The 18,971-nt window shown below is 46.3% G+C and overlaps 1 protein-coding gene across 2 annotated transcripts in view; it reads left to right on the top strand.

Annotated features, from left to right (window-relative positions):
- FYTTD1 (forty-two-three domain containing 1) overlaps nucleotides 1-13,732 on the top strand; it is a 35,737-nt gene extending 22,005 nt beyond the window's left edge. For both annotated transcript variants that reach the window (XM_053311355.1, XM_053311354.1), the window contains exons 5-9: nucleotides 1,870-1,966; nucleotides 6,008-6,069; nucleotides 8,021-8,095; nucleotides 8,585-8,711; nucleotides 11,751-13,732. In XM_053311355.1, coding sequence (XP_053167330.1) covers nucleotides 1,870-1,966; nucleotides 6,008-6,069; nucleotides 8,021-8,095; nucleotides 8,585-8,711; nucleotides 11,751-11,846 — 457 coding nt within the window. In that variant the 3' untranslated portion in view covers nucleotides 11,847-13,732. The remainder of the gene's footprint in view (nucleotides 1-1,869; nucleotides 1,967-6,007; nucleotides 6,070-8,020; nucleotides 8,096-8,584; nucleotides 8,712-11,750) is intronic.
- Nucleotides 13,733-18,971: the final 5,239 nt, after the last annotated feature.

Below are 18,971 nucleotides of genomic sequence, written 5' to 3'. Positions count from 1 at the left end.
CTTGGACATACTCCCACCCCAGCAGCTTAACTAGACTATCTCCATCTGTCACAGCAGACAATCCTAGTTCTAGAGGCGAATGAATGTAAACATGTATCAGAGCTTCCTTCCTTCCATATGGAAGAATAAAATACTGGTGTAGAATGTGTGGGAAGAGTCTGTGCCACCTCACTGGGCAGCATCCACATGACTAAGGCCCCCTGAAAGTAACGGCACTTTAAATTAGTGATGACTGACTCGTCTCATTGATTTCAGTGATCAGTCTGGAAGCTGCCCAAGCGTGCCAGTCTCCATGTGGCTGTGCCCAAATCATGTTGCTGCTCATTAGTAGTGGTGGAAATTGGGCTGTTCTGGATTGTCACTGGGGCTTGGGATGCGCAAGTGGGCGTTGCCTTGCGAAAGCGGCACCCGAAGTTTCACAGCAGCCTTGGTTGGAGCATTGTTGGTGTTGTTTTCAGGCATAACCGTGGGTGGGCCTGTTGCCTGTGTTTGGCCAGAGGGCCAACTTGGGTTTCATCATGCGTCTGGGTAAGTAGAGCTGGAGTTGGGGCCACCGTGTGGAGTGGATGAGCCAGTGCACTGCCCGCCAACCCAAATGTGGCATGCCTGCGCTCACTTCCAAAGCCCTGTGCATTCTGCCGCCTTAACCCAGCCGTTGGCTTGTCGGTTCAGTGGTCTCCTTGTGACTGAAATCCTTGTTTGTTTCCTGTTGTCCTGCATGTGTTGCTAACAGTGCCCTAAGTGTGTGTAGCTGAAGTTGCTCATATTCATCCTCTGCCCCTCCCTGGGTTTTCACCACTGTCAAATCTTTAGACTGTAATCTCCTCATGGGAAAGAACGTTTGTTTGTTTGTTTGTATTACACATGTGCATACCGTGCCAACTCATGTATCCAGGCAGTTTACATGATCAAATATAGCATAAAAATCAAAACAACAAACTTTAAACCCATTTAGAAATCTGATTAAAAGCTTGGTAGAATAGGTTCGTGTTCAGAGTCTTTTTAAAAGCTGTCAGAGTTGGTTCTGACACAGAGTGCATTCCAAAGTTTTGGGGAAGCTATAGTGAAGGCCCAGCCCTGAGTAGCCATCAAACAAGCCAGTGGCAACCATAGATTGAATTCCTCAGATGATCTCAATAGGTGGCAGGACTCGAAGAAAGTATTCTCTTAAGTACCCTGAGCCCAAGTCTTATAGGTCTTTATAAGTAATAACCAGCACTTGGTGTTGAGCCCAGAAACATATCAGCAACCAGTGTGGTTACTTTAAATAGGAGTAATACCTCTTCAGGTTGCCCCCAGAGACCAACCTGACTGCCACATTTTGCACCAGTTGCAGTTTGTTGGTTGGTTTTGTTGCTCAGTTTTTATACTGCCTTTCATAAGACATCCCAAGGCAGTTTACAAAATTTAAAATACAATGAAATTCCATTAAAATAACATTTAAAACCTTAAAATCCATTAAAAAGTTTTTTTAAAAAAAACACTCATAAAAAAGACAAACAGAAGCAAGAAAGCCGAGACCTAGCAGCCCCTAAGGGGTAAAAGCCTGAACAAATAAAAAGGTGTTTAGTTTTTTAAAGATGCAGTCACAGATATCAAAGAGTGGACATTCACCGCGAGAGCATCCGTGAGCCTGGGGGCAACAACAGAGAAGGCCCTGTCCTGTGTGCATGACAGTTTAGCCTCTCTGAACATCAACATATGGAGCAAAGGCCCTTCTGACAACCTTGTTGGGCGGGCAATTTCTGGACTACATACAAAGGCAGCCCAATACAGAGCGCATTTACATTACTCTGTAAAAGTATTGTGTACATTGGTGGTGCTGCATAAATAATAGTAGTAATTGTTTGTTTTTATGAACCTTCACAGAACGAATATGCAATCCCCTTCTGCCAGAATTGGAAATAAACTATACCAGCAGAAAGATACACGCCAAGCAACTTTCCTTTTCAGGAGGGGCCTGAAGGTACTGTAGAACACATTGTACTAAATTCCCCCTACATTTCTCTGTTTGAAATATCTGGCAATCTACATAAAGCCTGGGGAAAAAAACCTCTGCTAAAGTGAAAGTGGTCTTTTTTTACAGCTGATTTCTTCAGCAGGTGCCATTTTATTATAAGCTTTGCATCTTAAGATCCCTGTTGGTGTTGCTAAAAGAGTTAGGTAAATATCTGTTAGATACATACAGTATCTGTAATATTTTTAATGAGTTTTTGAACTGTACTCTTGCATTTCCCTGTTGGACTGCAGCCTAATGCCTCTTTGGGGAGTGTGTGCAGGACTGGGGGCAGGACTGAGTGACTCAGCCGTTCCTGGTACCATCTGCCCGGCTGTGGGCCTTTATAGGAATGCTGCCTGTGGCAGCGGGCCCACCACTGAAGGGGTGACACCAAAGGGGGTCGCCCCTTTGGGGAAGCCACTTCGGAGGATAATGAGAGTGAGGGCCAGGCTGTTTGGCTCAAGATTCATTGTGGGTGTTTAAAAGTGGGTGGGTATTTTAATTCAGCTTCTGTTTTGAAATCCTGGGTGAGTTCAGTTTTAATGTTCTGGGTCTGTCTGGAGATGGGGAGACGGGGTGTATCTACTGATCATGGGCCAGCTATTCCAGTGGTGGTGGGGAACAGAAGAAGTAACGTTTATTTATTTTTATTTTTACATTTCCATACCGCCTTTCATTAAAAACACAACCCCAAGACGTTGACAGATTAGCAGGCCGTTGCTGGGGATCTGGTATATATTACAGAGACTTGGTTCAGGGAGGCTGGTGGCCCGGTCTGGTCCCAGCTCCCTCCAGGATACTCTGTTGAGGAGCAGAGGAGGGGATATGGGTGGGGTGGTGGAGTGGCTGTGGTCTATTAGAACAACATCTCCCTTGCCGGGATCCCTGTTGAACTGTCTGATCATATTGAATGTGTGTATTTAAGTTTGGGGACCAGGGATAGACTGGGACCTCTGTTGGTGTACCGATCGCCTCGCTGCCCAACGGAGTCCCTAACTTTGCTGACGGACTTGGTCTCGGGCTTGGCGTTGGAGTCGCCCAGGCTTGTGGTGGTGGGGACTCCAGTGTTCACTTTGGGACCAATTTGTTCGGGGCAACTCAGGAGTTCATAGTGGCAATGACAACTACGGGCCTATCCCCAAGTAGTTGCAGGACCAATGCATATTGCTGGTCACACGCTTGATCTGGTCTTTCACTCTGAACAGGGTGGGGGCTCCTGTGATTTATTCCTTGTCATGGACGGACCACCATCTGGTTAAGGTTGGAGTCATGACCACATCCCACCTCCACAGGGACGGGGGCCCCATTAGGATGGTCCGCCTGAGAAGGTTATTGGATCCAGTAGGATTCCAAGAAGCCTTGGAGGGATTCAGTGTTGTCTCTGCTAGTGACCCTGTCGACGCTTTGGTGGAGAATTGGAACAACCAATTCACCAGGGCAGTGGACACGATCGCTCCTAAACGTCCTCTCTGAAGCTCTTCGAAACTAGCCCCTTGGTATAAAGAACAACTACAGGGGCTGAAGTGGCGAAGTATATGGCTAGAGTGCAAGTGGAGAAAGACACAACTCGAATCTGATAGATTATTACATAGAGCGCTTCTGAAGACCTATGTTCAGGCAATACGTACGGCAAAAAAGAGATTCTTTTCCGCTCATATTGCATCCACAAGTTCACGTCCAGTGTAGTTGTTCAGTGTTGTGCAGGGGATAGTGTGTGCTCCTTCCACCTTGAATCAGTACTTGGAACCAACAATTACTCACTGTGACATTTTTAATGAGTTTTCTGTGGACAAAATCTCTCCTATTCGAGCCAACTTGGATTCAAACTCCATAATTGTTACAGAGTCTGATGCCGAGGTGTCCAGCAGCTCCTCATGTGATGACCCTGGATCAGTTTCAGTACGTGACTCCTGAGGATGTGGACAAGTTGCTTGGAATGTTGTGGCCTACCACCTGTCCTCTTGATCCTTGCCCGGCATTGCTTATACTATCTTGCAGGGAGGCTATTGTAGAGGGCCTGGTAGAGATGATAAATGCTTTTGTGGGGGATGATAGGATGATCCCTTGTTGTAAGGAGGCAATTATTAGACCACTTCTGAAGAAGCATGCCTTGGATTCCTCGGAGTTAAGCAGGCCTGTCTCCAACCTTCCATGGCTGGACAAGGAGATTGAGAAGGTGATGGCCTCCCAACCAGGGTGGATTTGATTTAAATCAAACTGATTTAAATCATGATTTAAATTACGATTTAAATCACTAGCAGGGTGGATAAAAATCAATGATTTTTTTTTAAATCAAAAAAATCCGATTTAAATCAAAAAATCCGATTTTTTTTATTTTTTAAAAAAAATCATTGATTTTTATCCACCCTGCTAGTGATTTAAATCATGATTTAAATCAGTTTGATTTAAATCAAATCCACCCTGCTCCCAACTTCAGGCAGTCTTGGAGGAAACTGATTATCAAGACCCATTTCAAACTGGCTTTCGGGCAGGCTGTGGGATGGAGACTGCCTTGGTTGGCCTGATGGATGATCTCCAATTGGGATCAACAAAGAGAGTGTGACTCTGTTGGTCCTTCTGGATCTCTCAGCAGCCTTCCATACTATTGACCATGGTATTCTTCTGGAACATCTGAGGGGATTGTGGATGGGAGGCGCTACTTTGCAGTGGCTCTGCTCCTACTTCACTGGCAGATTCCAGATGGTGTCTCTTAGAAATACTATCTAGAAAAAGAAAGGAGACACCAGCCACAGCCACTGGGAGGGATGTTATGCTGGGCTGAATAAAGACAGTTGCTTTCCCTCAGCTCAAATATGAACATCACCCCAGTTGGCAGAAGTTAATGTAGAAATTGGCATATGTGAGTTCTAAGCATAGAAAAAAGGAGAGTACCCTGCAGAAGAAGATTGGTAATTGGGAGTGGTTGAAAAATGAGAAGTAAGGCATCTGAATCCTCAGGCAGGGAGGCCCAAAGGAACTATGGTGGGAAATTGCTTAATGCTGCTGATCGCCAGACTTGCAGTCCAGGTGACTGGAAAGAGCTGGAGGCAGGACATGGACAGAATGCGAGTCTCCTCTTCTGGTGGCAGGGCAGCTAAGAGAGAGGCTGGAGGAAGATGGCGTTAAAGCCCCTCCCCAACTCTCTGATGCTTCTCTCAGTGCCAAGTTAAGAACCTATGGAAAGCAGAGGGAAAACGGCCTCCCACCCCTTTGAGGGTGTGTGCTGCTGAGTGCAGTTGTCCTATGGGGTGAGGCTTTTCCTTACACAGGCTGGACGGAATCTGGCTTCCGTCTCTCCTTTTGATGTTTGGAAGAAATGCAGTGTTGATTTTGATATTGATATCCTGCTTTTCTATTATATTAAAAGTGGCTAACAGTCTGGTTACAAACGACATCTTCAGACACAGGCATACCTCACCATATCCATAGATTTCCTTATTTGCTAGGCAGGCAACTTTGTGGATCCCTCTGGAAAGCCCTATATAGGCCATAGTTCAGTGGCAGAGCATTTGCTTTGCAGGCAGAAGGTCCCAGGTGCAATTCCTGGAACCATCTCCAGGTATGACTGGGAAGAACTCCTGCCTGAAACCTTGGGGAGCTGCTGCCAGTCAGTGTAGAAAATAGTGCGCTAGCTGCACTAATGGTCTGACTCAGTATAAGGCAGCTTCCTATGTTCCCTACTCCCAAAGCTGTTGGAAGCGGTTGATCAAGTTCCAGTAGGCTTCAGCAGAGTCCACAAGAGCTTGCTGAATAGTGGTTCTCCCCTTCCATCAACACCCCACCCCTACCCCAGCCAACACACACACACCCCGAACACTCTCGAACGGCAACCTTCAACACACTTGCTAGAGTAAGTTCTGGTGAATCTGCAGGGACCTATTTCTGAACAGACGTGTTTGGGATTGTATTGCCAGTAACGTCCGCCCACCTGCAAGCTTCAGCTTTCTTGCTTTTCTGAACCTGCATAGCTGGATTAATTCTTATGTGTTTCTCTCTCTCTCTCTCCAGGTGAAGGCTCAAGTACATCCAGAAGATGACCTGAGTGGCCAAGGCACAACAAGAGCTCATCCGTAGGTGTCCCAGTTTAATGAGCAGGGCAGTTGTGAAGGGCTTGTGCCTTCCAGAGCTGCTGCAGTTTCCCATTGGCCTCTATGGCCAGATTTTAAGGCTGCTTCCCTGACTATTGACGTGTGGCTTAACAGATGCACTTAACATAAAGTGTGGTGTTGTGTCTGTAGTGGATATGCGGTTTGCTGGCTGCTTGCTATCCATTGGGTTGACGTTGGGCCTGGCTAGTGGCTTCTACAAGGCTGCAGTCCGGCTGCTGCTACTACTGCTAGAGATATTTATATACTTCTCTTCAACCAAAGTTCTCAAAGCGGTAGACATAGAAAAAATACATAAACAAGATGGTCCCCTGTCCCCAGAGAGCTCACAATCTAAAAAGAAACATTAGTTAGATACCAGCAACAGCCACTGGAGGGATGCTGTCCTGGGGTCGGGGAGGGCCAGTTGCTCTCCCGCTGCTAAATAGAAGAGAATCGCCACTTTAAAAGGTGTCTCTTTGTTCAGTTAGCAGTCCTAGGCATCTGCTTATGTGGCAGTAAGCCCATTGGCCTTTCTTCTTAGTAAATGTGGGTAGGACTGAGGTAAAAGCTGGTGATCCTCAGATTGTGAGTTGAGACACACACACACACCCCGAAGGCTATAGGGGGCCTTGTGGGTAGGTATGAGGCTGCTGACAGTGGATTACAAGCAGCACAGTGTGGGGTGGTGTTGAAAGGACCGGTCTAAATGCTCTTCTCTGTCCTTGCTCTCTCAAAGTTTGGAGGACTGCTTTAACAGCCAGGAATGTGTTGCTTAATAACTGGCATGTGTTAGGTTTGAACATCTCTGCGCTCCTTCCAGTCTTGATCACCATCCTGCCTCTGTTTCCAAAGTATTAGCTTTTGAAAATAAAATGGCTGTCCACTTTGCTTGCATATGAAGCAGGGCATTTCTTGTTGTGGCTCCTATTCTGTTCTGAATGAGGATTCCTCAGTGGACTTATTTGATAGAAGTAAAATGACCAGTGCTTCCCTCTGACCAGACTAGAAAGGAGGGGTTTTATAAGAAGGAATATCAGCTGCTCCTGTAGCAGTAGATTTTGCAGAATTGCAACCCGTCTGTCTGAAATTAATGGGATGAGGAGCTGTATGTGGCTTAATTCTAAAAGGCTTGCATTTGTTTATTTCTATAACTTGTATCCCATTTTTCTATATCAAAATATACTCTGTCAAATATACAGAATAAAATACACATCATATCAATTAAACAGGACTAGACAATTGCATATTCTAAGACACAACTTTTGTAGAAGGTGGCCCACTCCGTGTTCTAGCACAGGTGGCATGTTAAGGTTAAGGATGCTGGTCCTCTTGAAAAGCCCTTCAGATGATGATTATGCACCATTTGTACATATGGGGCTTTCCAAAGTACAAGAGGACAGGTCCCTGCCCCAAGAAACCTGCAGTCCAAAATGTGCCACAGAGAACTGAGGTGAAGACAACAGTAAATAGAGATAAGAACATGTATCTACTTCAGTTAATGTACTTCTGGGGTATGGAGTGTCAGGTGTTGTGACAAAGGTTTGTGGGCCAGCCGTTATCCAGCATTAGCCTAGTTAGTCAAACTCTGCCTGTGATTACTATAGAAGAGCTGCTGAGCTGGTGAGAAGGATGCTTGTATCTGAGCCTAGGGGTAGAGAGGCCAGAACAGTCTGGAAAGCAGGCAGCCCAAACAAAATATTTCTGCCCTTCTGAGTCTGACCACCTACATTGTCAGTGAACAGAAGGAGGGGATCGGAGGCAAACTCCCCTATTCAGCGGTGCCTCTTGACCCCATCGGGGCAGCCCCTACCCTAGTGCCTTGTAGTTTCTTGATGACCCATAACTAGATGTGTCTGCTAGTGAGAAATGCATGCTGTAGGACACCAAAGGGTTTGCTGGAGATTCATCTTGGGGTCTTGTGCTTCCCAACCAGATGGCGAACATCCACTACAAATGGAGGCATCTTGACTGTATCTATCGACAATCCCGGCGCAGTGCCATCCCCAATGTGAGTCAAACAGCTTAATCTTGCATTAAAAGCCCCAATGGTGAGAACAGTTATGGGAAGCAGAGGGAAAAGATTGTGATCTGGTGCAAGATTTGACTTGCATCATCCAGGCCCAGCAGCAGCAGTCCCTCTAATTTTTTTCATCTCTGTGTGAAATGCGTTTTGTTCTGGGTGGCAGTATGAAGGCAGTGTGCGCGTACCTGCATTCAGAGTGGGGCCTTCCCGATTCAACCTGAGCGGGATCTAAATTGAAATGAGCAGACATCCAAAAACTCGTGAGCGTGCACATGTGCCCACACCTTAGAGGGAACAGTGCCCAGCAGTAACATCACAACTGTGACCTTACACTTCTAATTAAATCCCCCTTTCCCTTAATATTTTGTTTTGAAGTAGACCACTCGGGGGACATCTCCTCTGCTTTAGATTCTGGCAAAATAAACATTTCTGTTGACCTTTTTCAGTGTGCCATTATGATGTCTTTCTCTGCAGTTCTTTGAAGCCAAGGCTAACCAGCACTCCGATGCCTCCCTTTCTCATGAAGAGCGGACAATCAGAAGAGAAGAAGATTCCTAAAGGTGTTCCACTGCAGTTCGATATTAACAGTGTTGGAAAGCAGGTTGGTTATTTGGCGCAATTCTAGAACTAAATAAAATAGATGTGCAAGGTTTATAAAATGTGCGCACCCTGTAGTACATTTGGCCTTTGTTGCTTAACTTCAGATCTTGCTGTGGAATCACAGCAGTTGACTTGGTGCTGATCATGCACCTCCTGCTCATGGAAATACCCACCATCATGGTTGGGGCACTCATCTCTTCAGATGAACACCACTCTCATAGTTAGTGACGTGCTGCCACAAATGACTGATGGGGCGGGACTTCTGGACCCATTTTACACACTGTACTCACATTCAGCCTTACTAATAATGCCTGAATAGGGCTTTCTGCAGTGCTTCTCCGTTACTTTGATGAATGAAAGGGAAACTGGGGACCTGGGACAGTGTTTTGCAAAGCTCTTGGATCCTTGCTCCTGCATGCACTTGCTCACGTGTGCTCTCTGTGTCCTCTGACTCCCTTCCTTGCCCCAAAGCACATGTCCTCTTCCCCCCACCCTTAAAAGTAAACTTTTCTTACTCTACCCTTGTCCTCCTCAATATCTTGAGGATTTTTTTGCATCCATATCTTCATCTTTCAACTCTTCTCTTAATCTTCCCCAATATGTTCTTATTCATTCTGCTCCACTGAAACTAGTTTGGCCAAGACTGATCATTTCCTTTTTTCTTTTTGGGGGGTGGGGAGGGTCAAATCTGTCACCATTACTCCTAATTGTCTTGTCTCTCTTTTAATGTGGCTCCCCCCCCCCCCGTGCATTTTGAGTCCCTTTGAAGCTTGCCATCTCCTCTTCCCAGCCAAGCTCTAGCACACTTGTTCAGTGTGTGAGGATTCTAGCACACTGATCTATGTGGGCAGTGCATGAGAGGATTTGCAGAAACGGCAGCAAGGCAGTATTGCAGACTTGCTTGGCTGTGGCACGCACTCCTTCCTCTCCCAACCAGTGCCTATCCTGCTCACTCATTCATCCATTCATCCTGCCCTTCCTCTTCCAGAGAGATCCTAGGGGGCCTGGTCGTGGGAGGATAAGAGAGCTTTCCCATCTGAGCAATCAGATTTTGCAGGAGTAAAGATGTGTGATAGTAAAGATGTGAGTGTAGCCAGCATGGTGTAGTGGTTAGAGTGCTGGACTAGGCCCGGGGAGACCCGAGTTCAAATCCCCATTCAGCCATGAGACTTGCTGGGTGACTCTGGGCCAATCATTCTCTCTCAGCCTAACCTACTTCACAGGGTTGTTGTGAAAGAGAAACTCAAGTATGTAGTACACCACTCTGGGCTCCTTGGAGGAAGAGTGGGATATAAATGTAATAATAATAATAATTATTATTATTATTATTATTTCCTGCAGAAAACTTTTGCATACTATCTTTCTGTGGAAATATTCCATTTGATTACTTGAAAAACTTTACAAATATGACTAATATTTATATACTGCTTTTCAACAAAAAGTTCCCAAAGTGGTTTACATAGAAATAAATAAAATGGATCCCTGTCCTCAAAGGACTCACAATCGAAAAAAAGAAACATGAGATAGATGCCAGCAACAGCCACTGGAGGAATGCTGTGCTGGGGATGGAGAGGGTCAGTTGCTCTTCCCCTGCTAAATAAAGAGAATCACCATTTTAAAAAGGTGCCTCTTTGCTCAGTTAGCAGGGGACTTTAGCTTCAATGAGGGGACATTTAATATAGTTAGGTTAACACTTTAAAGTAAAGTGTTTTTACTTTGGGGGGGGGGCAAATAAAATGCCAAATTAGATCATAATCTATTTAGGATATCAGGAAAATGTGAAATTTTTTAAATTGCAAATTTTATGCAAATACACTTGCATGGAGAGATTTTTCAGAAAAATCTCATCTCTGTGCAGGAATTGGTTATGGGGTCCTTCCAGTTCGTCCCATCAGTGACCCTGAACTTAGAAATCTAGTGGCACCTTCCTTTTGGTAGCATCCTGCCACTTTCAGGCCCACCCCACAGTTGGATCATCTAGGTCAGAGGCTTGCAAACCTGGGTTCTCAGAAGTTGTTGGGTTGCAGCTTGCATCATCCCCAGCCACAGTGGCCTTTGGAAACCTCGAGGTCAGTCTGGGAACTCGTGACTAGGCCTTAGTGACTTGGAACCCAAACACCAAGATACCATCTTGTGTCTTCTCCAATTTCCTGTCTCAGTTGTATCAATGCCCCAGTCAATTCTAAGTGTGTGAATGAGTGAGAGCCAGTTTGGAGAGGCCTGGGTTCCAACCTTTGCTCAGCCATGACATTCACTGGCTGACATCGGGTCAGTCGCTATCTCTCACAGTCAGTGAGTAGCACACCTAGCTTGATTTTGGTGCCCGGACTGCTGCCGCTGCCGCAAAACCTCTCCCCACCGCAAGGCCCAGCCATGCCAAACTGCAGCTTTTCTGGCATGTTAGCCGCCATGTGGGGGGTGAGCTGTGGCTGCTGCGCACCTCACATTTTTTGAGGGCTGCTGTGCCTGCTTGGCTCACCCACCACCACCGCACATGGCAGCTACAATTACAGAAAAGCCACGGTTCAGGGCAGTGGGCAGTGGCTGGAGCAGCGGCAGAGCAGGTGCGGGGTGGCGTTAGGAGGCCCCCTGGTCTTTGGAGGGGCCCCCTGGACCTTGGAGGCCACAGATCAGGGCCCTAAGATCCGTGGGTTAGGATGCCTCTGTACACCGCCTTGCCTACCTCACAAGATTGTTGTGAGGCTAACAGTGGGCAGGATCAGGGGTGTAGCTATAATTGAGCAAATGGGTTCAAAGAACCCAGGCCCCCCAATTCCACCCCTCCCTATTTTCTTCACTATTTCTCACTCTGAGGGGCCGCTGGAGAGAGGTGTGAACACAGGCCCCCTCTCCCCTCACTATGCACCTGGGCAGGAACCATGTTTGCACCTTGAGCTCCTTGGGGGAAGGATGGGGGAGATACATGTGAGAAGTGACGTTTTAACTTGTCGCGGGAATATTGAGGAAATATTATCCAGGTGCTCTAATATTCAGCCTTGCTGACTGCTGCAATAATTCACATCCTCCTCTTGTCTTTCAGACAAACATGACCCTCAATGAGCGCTTTGGGATTCTGAAGGAACAAAGAACAGCCCTCTCTCAGAACAAAGGCAGCCGCTTTGTGACTGTGGGCTAGGGGCTGTGCGAGAGACCCCCATGTGAGGGGGTGGGTGGGTCCATCTCTCGAAGGAACTGAACTAACTTTGGGCAGAAAAGTATGGATATGTTGAACTTTGTGTCAAGATGCTGATGAAGCTGAATCTTTTTTTTTAGAAAAATACTGTTTTTACTTTTGAATAGTTAAAAGAAACAAAACCTGGCATGGTCCTGGACCATTAACAAAGAGAAAATTCAGTGTGCTTGGTTAGATGGTGGTGTCATGTTACTCGGATGGAAACTTATTCCATGTAGCCCCAGCAAGGGGTGGGGGAGGGTGTACTATTTTGGTTCCTTAAGCAGCCAGTGGATGTTGGTGGTCACTCTTTGTTCCACCCACCACTGCGAAACTGAATGTGGCATCACTTCATTTCTGCCCCTTCCTGTCAATGTTTGCTTTCATGTTTAGCATACAATTTGAGGCAAAGGGAACTTCCCTGCCTTTGGCTGCTCAAAGGTCTGATCCACTGAAGGTCTGGAGTTCATCTGACATTGGAAGCCACAGGTTTTTTGGAAGCCGAAGAGGCCAAATAAAAATCCAGCGTTTTGTACCCAATAAGGGTGGCAATTAAGCTATTGTCACTTGCAAGACTGACAGCAATGAGGAACAAGACCTCACTGTGGGAAGTAGTGCAAATCTGGTCCATAGGTTTGACAGCTAGAACATGACGGTCTCTGTGGAGTGGAACATTTAAACCAACTCGTTGAGGTGTTTTTCCTTCTTTAAAAGCTGACAGTTTGCTTTAAATCCTTGTTTGTTGAATCTATGGTTTGATGACTATTTAAAGCTACCAGATACATTTATGTTAGTGATAGTTCTGTTGTGTTGTAGAAATGTGCACTTTGACTCCTATACGTAGTGATAGTTTCAACAGGGAAGCATCATGGTGATCAGGGGACCTTCCTGTTGTATCAAGAGATTCGAAGCAGTGGAGTCCACATATCAAAACACACACTTCATGTGTGTTGGGATCAGGGCTGCACAACTTTGGCCATCCAGCTGTTGTTGGACTACAGCTCCCATCATCTCCAGCCACAGTGGCCAGTAGTCAAGGATGGTGGGAACTGTAGTCCAACATCTTCAGGAGGGCCAGAGTTTGCAGCCCTGGTTTGGCTTCTTTAATTCAGAACATACATAATCATTTTCAAGATGAGTACAAAGTTGGACAGTCCTCAGTCACACAATCGGAACTCAATTGAGGTTAGTCACTTTCAGAACATTATATGAGCAGTTCAATTACCTGTGTGGACATCTCTGGCTTCCTAGTCTAAAAATATTTAGAGTGGTGCATTTTAGGCACAGCTAGATAAAAGGATACCATTTGAGTCTCTCTGTCTACGGAAACCTGTTATGTTTAACACCCTCTCTGTTTTTCCTTTGAAATTCCCAAATAACTAGTTTTATTCTGGGGGTTCAAAACAAAGATTTCGTTGACAGTAGCAGAGATTCCTTAGAGCAGTTTTAAGATAGTCATGCATCCATTATGATTAATGTTCAATTTCTTCTGTTTTTAATTCTTTGAAATTCCTTCTGAACCTTTGCAATGAAAAATGTTTGGAATATAAACAATTTTTATTATTTGTTAGTAGGAATTCTGTTGAAGAAGTCTCTGTTAGAGCTGAAGTAGACTGTAAGCTGATGATCATCCTGTGTTTGGTTCTGCCAGGATGCAATTTAAAAAAAACAAAACTTTTGCATCAGGATGGATGCAAAACATTGATGCAATGCATCTCAAGAGAGCTAGTTTGTATTTAAGGAGAATATGCTTTAAATTGTACCATTTGGTATTTTTTTTGGAGAAGTTAATACATTTGGATCTATTCTAAAGCCGTTGGACTTTTTAAAAATAAAAATGTTACAACTTTTCTGTTTTGTGTGTTTTAGTATTGAATTTTGCAGTGCTTTGTGACAAAGCTTTTGTGAAACAAGTGACAGCTTAGTACTTATGAATAATTGCTCCTAAAAGGTAGGTAACGCGTGCGCTTGCTCTCTCTGCAGGCACAATGGTCTTAAGAAGGGCTGGGTATATTTTACACCAAAGAGTTATAGGTTTTGCAGTTGGATTTATTCATGCACTTGCATCAGGCATGTTGATCCAGGGTTAGGGTTACAGAGGGAGACTAGGAAGCTCATAAAAATGCAGGGTGGATAAACTGGTCCTGGGAGAACAACAAAAGCTGTGCAGGATATTGCTTTGCAATCTCATGACTACTGCAGACTTTTTCCTAGCCAGCCCCTAGACTATAAATCATTACTTTACAGAAGCCTAGAGGACCAGTACCTTTATTTGAAAAACAGTGGGAGCTATGGATCCTTTAACCACCTTACATGGTAAATCTGCATGATTAAATGAACCATGTCACCTGGTCATGAATGGCAGTCATCTGTGTGTGCATTTCCTCTTTCTCAGCCCAGAATAGAAATAGATAAAACAGTAGGGCCTGTTTTATTTTTACATTTTATATGCCACTCTTCCTCCAATGAGCTCAGAGCAGTGTACATGATTATCATTATCCTCACAACAACCCTGTAAAGGTAGGTTAGGCTGAGGGATACGAGACTGACCCACAGTAACCCAGTGAATTTCATGGTTGTCAGGAGTCTGTCTGTCCGGCATCTTAAGTCACAGTCTCTGTTAAGGTAGCTGGAAGGTCCTTGGAATCATCTTCAGTCTTCAAGAAAAACACACAGAACAACTTACTACAGTATCAAGTTCAGACATCCTTCCCTGCAAACTCAGTCCACTCACCAGATTGCACAGTTCCAGAGTAAAAGAGGTGCAAGGCATTCCCAGGGGAGACGTAGCAGCTAGGTACAGTTGTCAGGACTCGGTCAGATAGTAGAGTTAAAGCAGAAAAGCCTGGGTCTCTAGAGGCCAACACGAAGCTGGGGTTCCTCTGAGTCTTTGGCTCTGCTGAGGCAGGCTCCAGGAAACGTGTTGCTTTCAGTGTTTGGCTGCAGCCTTCAGACTTAATTTATAGCGTGGCTTAATTGTTCTCTGCCTTTGGCCAGCTGGCACAGATTTAGGGTTTATCTGGCTTGTTGAGCAGCCATTTACTTTTCCTTAGCACTTCCACCTGTTATCGGCATTTCATCAATCTTCTCTCATGAAGAGGCAGAGGTGGTTCATAGTTTACCTCAGTATTCTGCTTTCCACTCCCTTTCTCTGCTGCCTCTGACAGCCCTGCGTGTCCTGAAGTTTCGATTGGACCTGCCTCAGCTATCTCCTGTGGGCTGACAGCCTGGCTCTGCCCTTCAGGTACCCCTGTAGCTACTGGAGAACTGCCAGCTTTCCCTTCGTCTTCACTATCTGAGGACAGGGGCATGACATTGGTTGAATGGGGATTTGAACTCGGCTCTTCCTGGTCTTAGTCCAACACTAACCACTATGCTATGCTGGCAAGGCAAAGTCATATTATGTAGGTTACACTTCTTGCAAAAGTCAATGAAGTAAATATCTTCTATATAATTAATTCTCTTAGCCGACAGACAGATGTGTGGGGATGCGTGGTGGAACTTTAGGTGGAAGTTCCAGAGCAGCAGGGAGTTCGGGCAGTGCGGCGGTGGTGGAGGGCCTGGCTGCGTTGGGGAGGTGGCAGGTAGGGATGTGCGTGGTCCGGAGCAGTCCGGACCAGCACCGAAGGGGGGCCTTTCTTTTAGGGCGGGGAGGGCTTGCTTACCCCTCCCGCCTCTTTGCCCCTGCCAGAGGCCATATTCTACTTCGTAATTGGGGCGCTGGAAACCAGCTGCCCCCGCCACCCCCCCCCCCGCGAGCGGATTAGGGCCAAAAGTTATTAAACTACTGCCGCCGTCCCTCCCTCTCTCCCTCCCACCCGCCCGACCCCCGCGAGTGCTCACCACATTGTTTCCAAAAAAAGAGAGGAGCCCGCGAACAGAGCTCCTCTCTCGGCAAAGTCACTGGCCCAACTGGGGCCTGGGGCGCGCGCGCGCGCAAGCAATACGACGCCTGTTGGAACTTCCGCCGGAGGCCCGGTCTACCCGCCGGGACGAGGCCGGGTAGACCAGGCCTCCGGCGATCAGAGGCCCGGTCTACGCGGGCCTCCGATCGCCGGAGGCCCGGTCTACCCAGCCTCGTCCCGGCGGGTAGACCGGGCCTCCGGCGGAAGTTCCAACAGGCGTCGTATTGCACGCTCCAGGTCCCAGTTGGGCCAGAGACTTTGCCAAGAGAGGAGCTCTGTTCGCAGGCTCCTCTCTTTTTTTGGAAACAATGTGGTGAGCACTCGCGAGGGGCAGGCGGGTGGGAGGGAGGGACGGTGGCAGTAGTTTACTAACTTTTGGCCCTAATCCGCTCGCGGCGGGGGCGGCTGGTTTCCAGCGCCCCAGTTACGAAGTAGAATACGGCCTCTGGCGGGGGCAAAGAGGTGGGAGGAGTAAGCAAGCCCTCCCGCCCTTAAAGGAAGACCCCCCCACCCGTACCCAGACCGGCCAGGTCCGAACCGGTCCGGCAGTTCGGAGGCCTTTAGACTGGTGGGGAGGTGGCGGGGGGGCCAGCCGTATTGAGGAGGCGGCCCCTGACACGGTGGAGAGGTGGCGGGGGCCCTGGATACGGTGATGAGGAGGAGGAGGCGGTGGCGGGCCCAGCCCGCCTGCCAGGGTGAGGAGGCGGTGGCAGGAGGGGAGGGGAGGGGTCAGGCCGGGCCGGCTTGAAAGCAGGCCAGAAACCGCAGGCAGGGAGCAGGGTATGAAGTGGGCCGATCGGCCAGCAGAGACACCCGGGGAAAGAGTCAGGGACAACTAGGGGCGCAGATGGGTCTGCTAGTTCTGTATTAATGTTCTTGAAAAGAGGAAGTAAAAACAGTTTTGAATTTGTAAGATTTTAATTTAAAACATTCATTTTATTAAATATTAACCATACATAGTAAACTTGAATCTGAGAAAGATCTCTTTAGCTTGTTGTCACTTTTGAATTGACTTGATTATTGTTAAAAAATCTGAGAATAACAGTTAAAATATGACTTTTTAGAAAATTTTCTTCTAAAAAATAACATTTTAATTCATTCACCCCGCATATTCTGCTGTAAAGTGTAATGCATTCCGGTACTTTAAATTTTGCTTATGCAAAATTTGATATCTGCAGGTAATCATGAAATATGACTTCATTGTGCACAAACTAATTCTTCAAGATATGTGGAAGATAAGATACTACACAATCGAAGTAGCAGTTGTTCTTGATGTGTGAGGTGGCCAGACAGTTTGGTCTTTCCACTGAGATCTTGAATGCTTTAAGTTCAAATCACATTGTCTGGCAGCCTCTGTTTTACCTGTCTGTGAGCTAGGGTTCTAAATAATGGGTTAAGGGAAGTCTTTTCTTTTCCTCTTCTATACCATAGGCCACAAGTCACCATAAGTGGCACAGTGGGGAGAACACCTATATTGGGCAGCAGCGATATAGGAAGGCATCACCTCATCCTGTGCGGGAGGAGGCAATGGAAAACCCCTCCTGTATTCTACCAAAGAAAACCACAGGCCTTTGTGGGTGTCAGGAGTTGAAATTGGCTTGACGGTACACTTTACCTTACCATAGACCACAGAAGCGGATGTGCTTTAAACACATCTTCCCAGGGCGCAAAGAGGTGGTCTTGTGGTAGGCAAGCATGACTTGTCTCCTGAGCTAAGCAGGGTCTGCTCTGGTTGCATATGAATGGGAGACTTGATGTGTGAGCTCTGTAAGATATTCCCCTAAGGGGTTGGAGCCACTCTGGGAAGAGCATCTAGGTTCCGAATTCCTTCCCTGGCAGCATCCCCAGGGCAGAGAGAGATTCATACCTGCAACCTTGGAGAAGCCGCAGCCAGTCTGTGTAGAAAATACTGAACTAGATGGACCAAGCGTCTAACTCAGGATATGGCAGCTTCCTATGAAATTGTTCAGGATCCATTCTGTAGATACTGGATAATTCGTTTCAAACACACATTTCTGCTGTATTGCATGAGATCTGGGTACTCATAATCCACTTTCTGCCCATCCTTCCCTAATGTTTCAAAGGCACTCAGGAAAGCCATTATCTTCTCAATAAGGGAGTCTGAATCTCATACTTCCACTGATCACTTTGCCGTGGCTGTTTTAGATTAGTTAAGATCTATTGAATGCCTCAGTGGATCCAAATAATGATAGCTGGGAGGTCATGAGCATAGAGTTGGATTCACGGTGAGGTACAATTCATAGCCAGGTCTTTCCAATCTGACTCTGCCTTATCTGTGTGTAGTGCTCATAGTCTTTAAAGATCCTCATAGATTATTGGTGGCTGTGCCTTTATCACAAGGCAAGGGCTCTATTTTCCACTCTGGGTAAATCTGAACATCAGATAGCAGGGCAAGAGAAAGCAGAATATTTTCTGGTTCCATGTATGACTGGAAACAAGGATGAATGTTAAAATATGCAAATAAGAGGGATCATTTTATGACAACTATTTCCTGCTAACTGGAGACAGGGTTTAAAATGATGGTTCTCTTCTATTTAGTGAGGGGTGGGGGGCAGCATAGCTTCTCTCCAGTGGCTGCTGTTGGCATCTCCTTTGTGTCTTGAAAATTTGTGAGAACTTTTGTGACAGGAGACTCCCCCCCTCCCTGCCACCGCCCAATACTTTGTATTAAGGTATGCCCATTTGAGAACATGTTCATCTGGTAGCTTACAGATGCAAGCGGATGTGCACTTATAAGCGACACAGGCTGCTGTTGTCAGAGTTATTTTTGAACAAACATGCATGGAATTGGACTGTGCATGCGTATAAGGCAGCTGGTCCTATGGAGATGGGATTTACTGATGTAAACATAAATATATAGGATCTGAATACAGTTACTCTACACGGTAAACTTTTAATAGCAAAGTAACATTAGGTTTCATTTCCTTCTCATGCTGTGAGCTTGCTTTTCAGTAATATAGCTGGCTGTTGTTTGCAAAGAGAAGTCCCAGTGATGTGAATGGGGCTCATTCCTGGGTCCGCTTAGCCAATCAGTCAGACACAAGGATAGGGAATTATTAATTGAGATTTATTGCTACTGCAGTCAGCAATAGGTAATCAATAGGCTAACGCTCTCAAACCGATTACAGTTTGGTTACAGGTGCATCTTACATTTATACAGACA

This window comes from Hemicordylus capensis, chromosome 3 (genome assembly GCF_027244095.1).
Source record: "Hemicordylus capensis ecotype Gifberg chromosome 3, rHemCap1.1.pri, whole genome shotgun sequence".
Taxonomy (NCBI): Eukaryota; Metazoa; Chordata; class Lepidosauria; order Squamata; family Cordylidae; genus Hemicordylus; species Hemicordylus capensis.
This window is presented reverse-complemented; position numbering and strand designations above follow the sequence as displayed.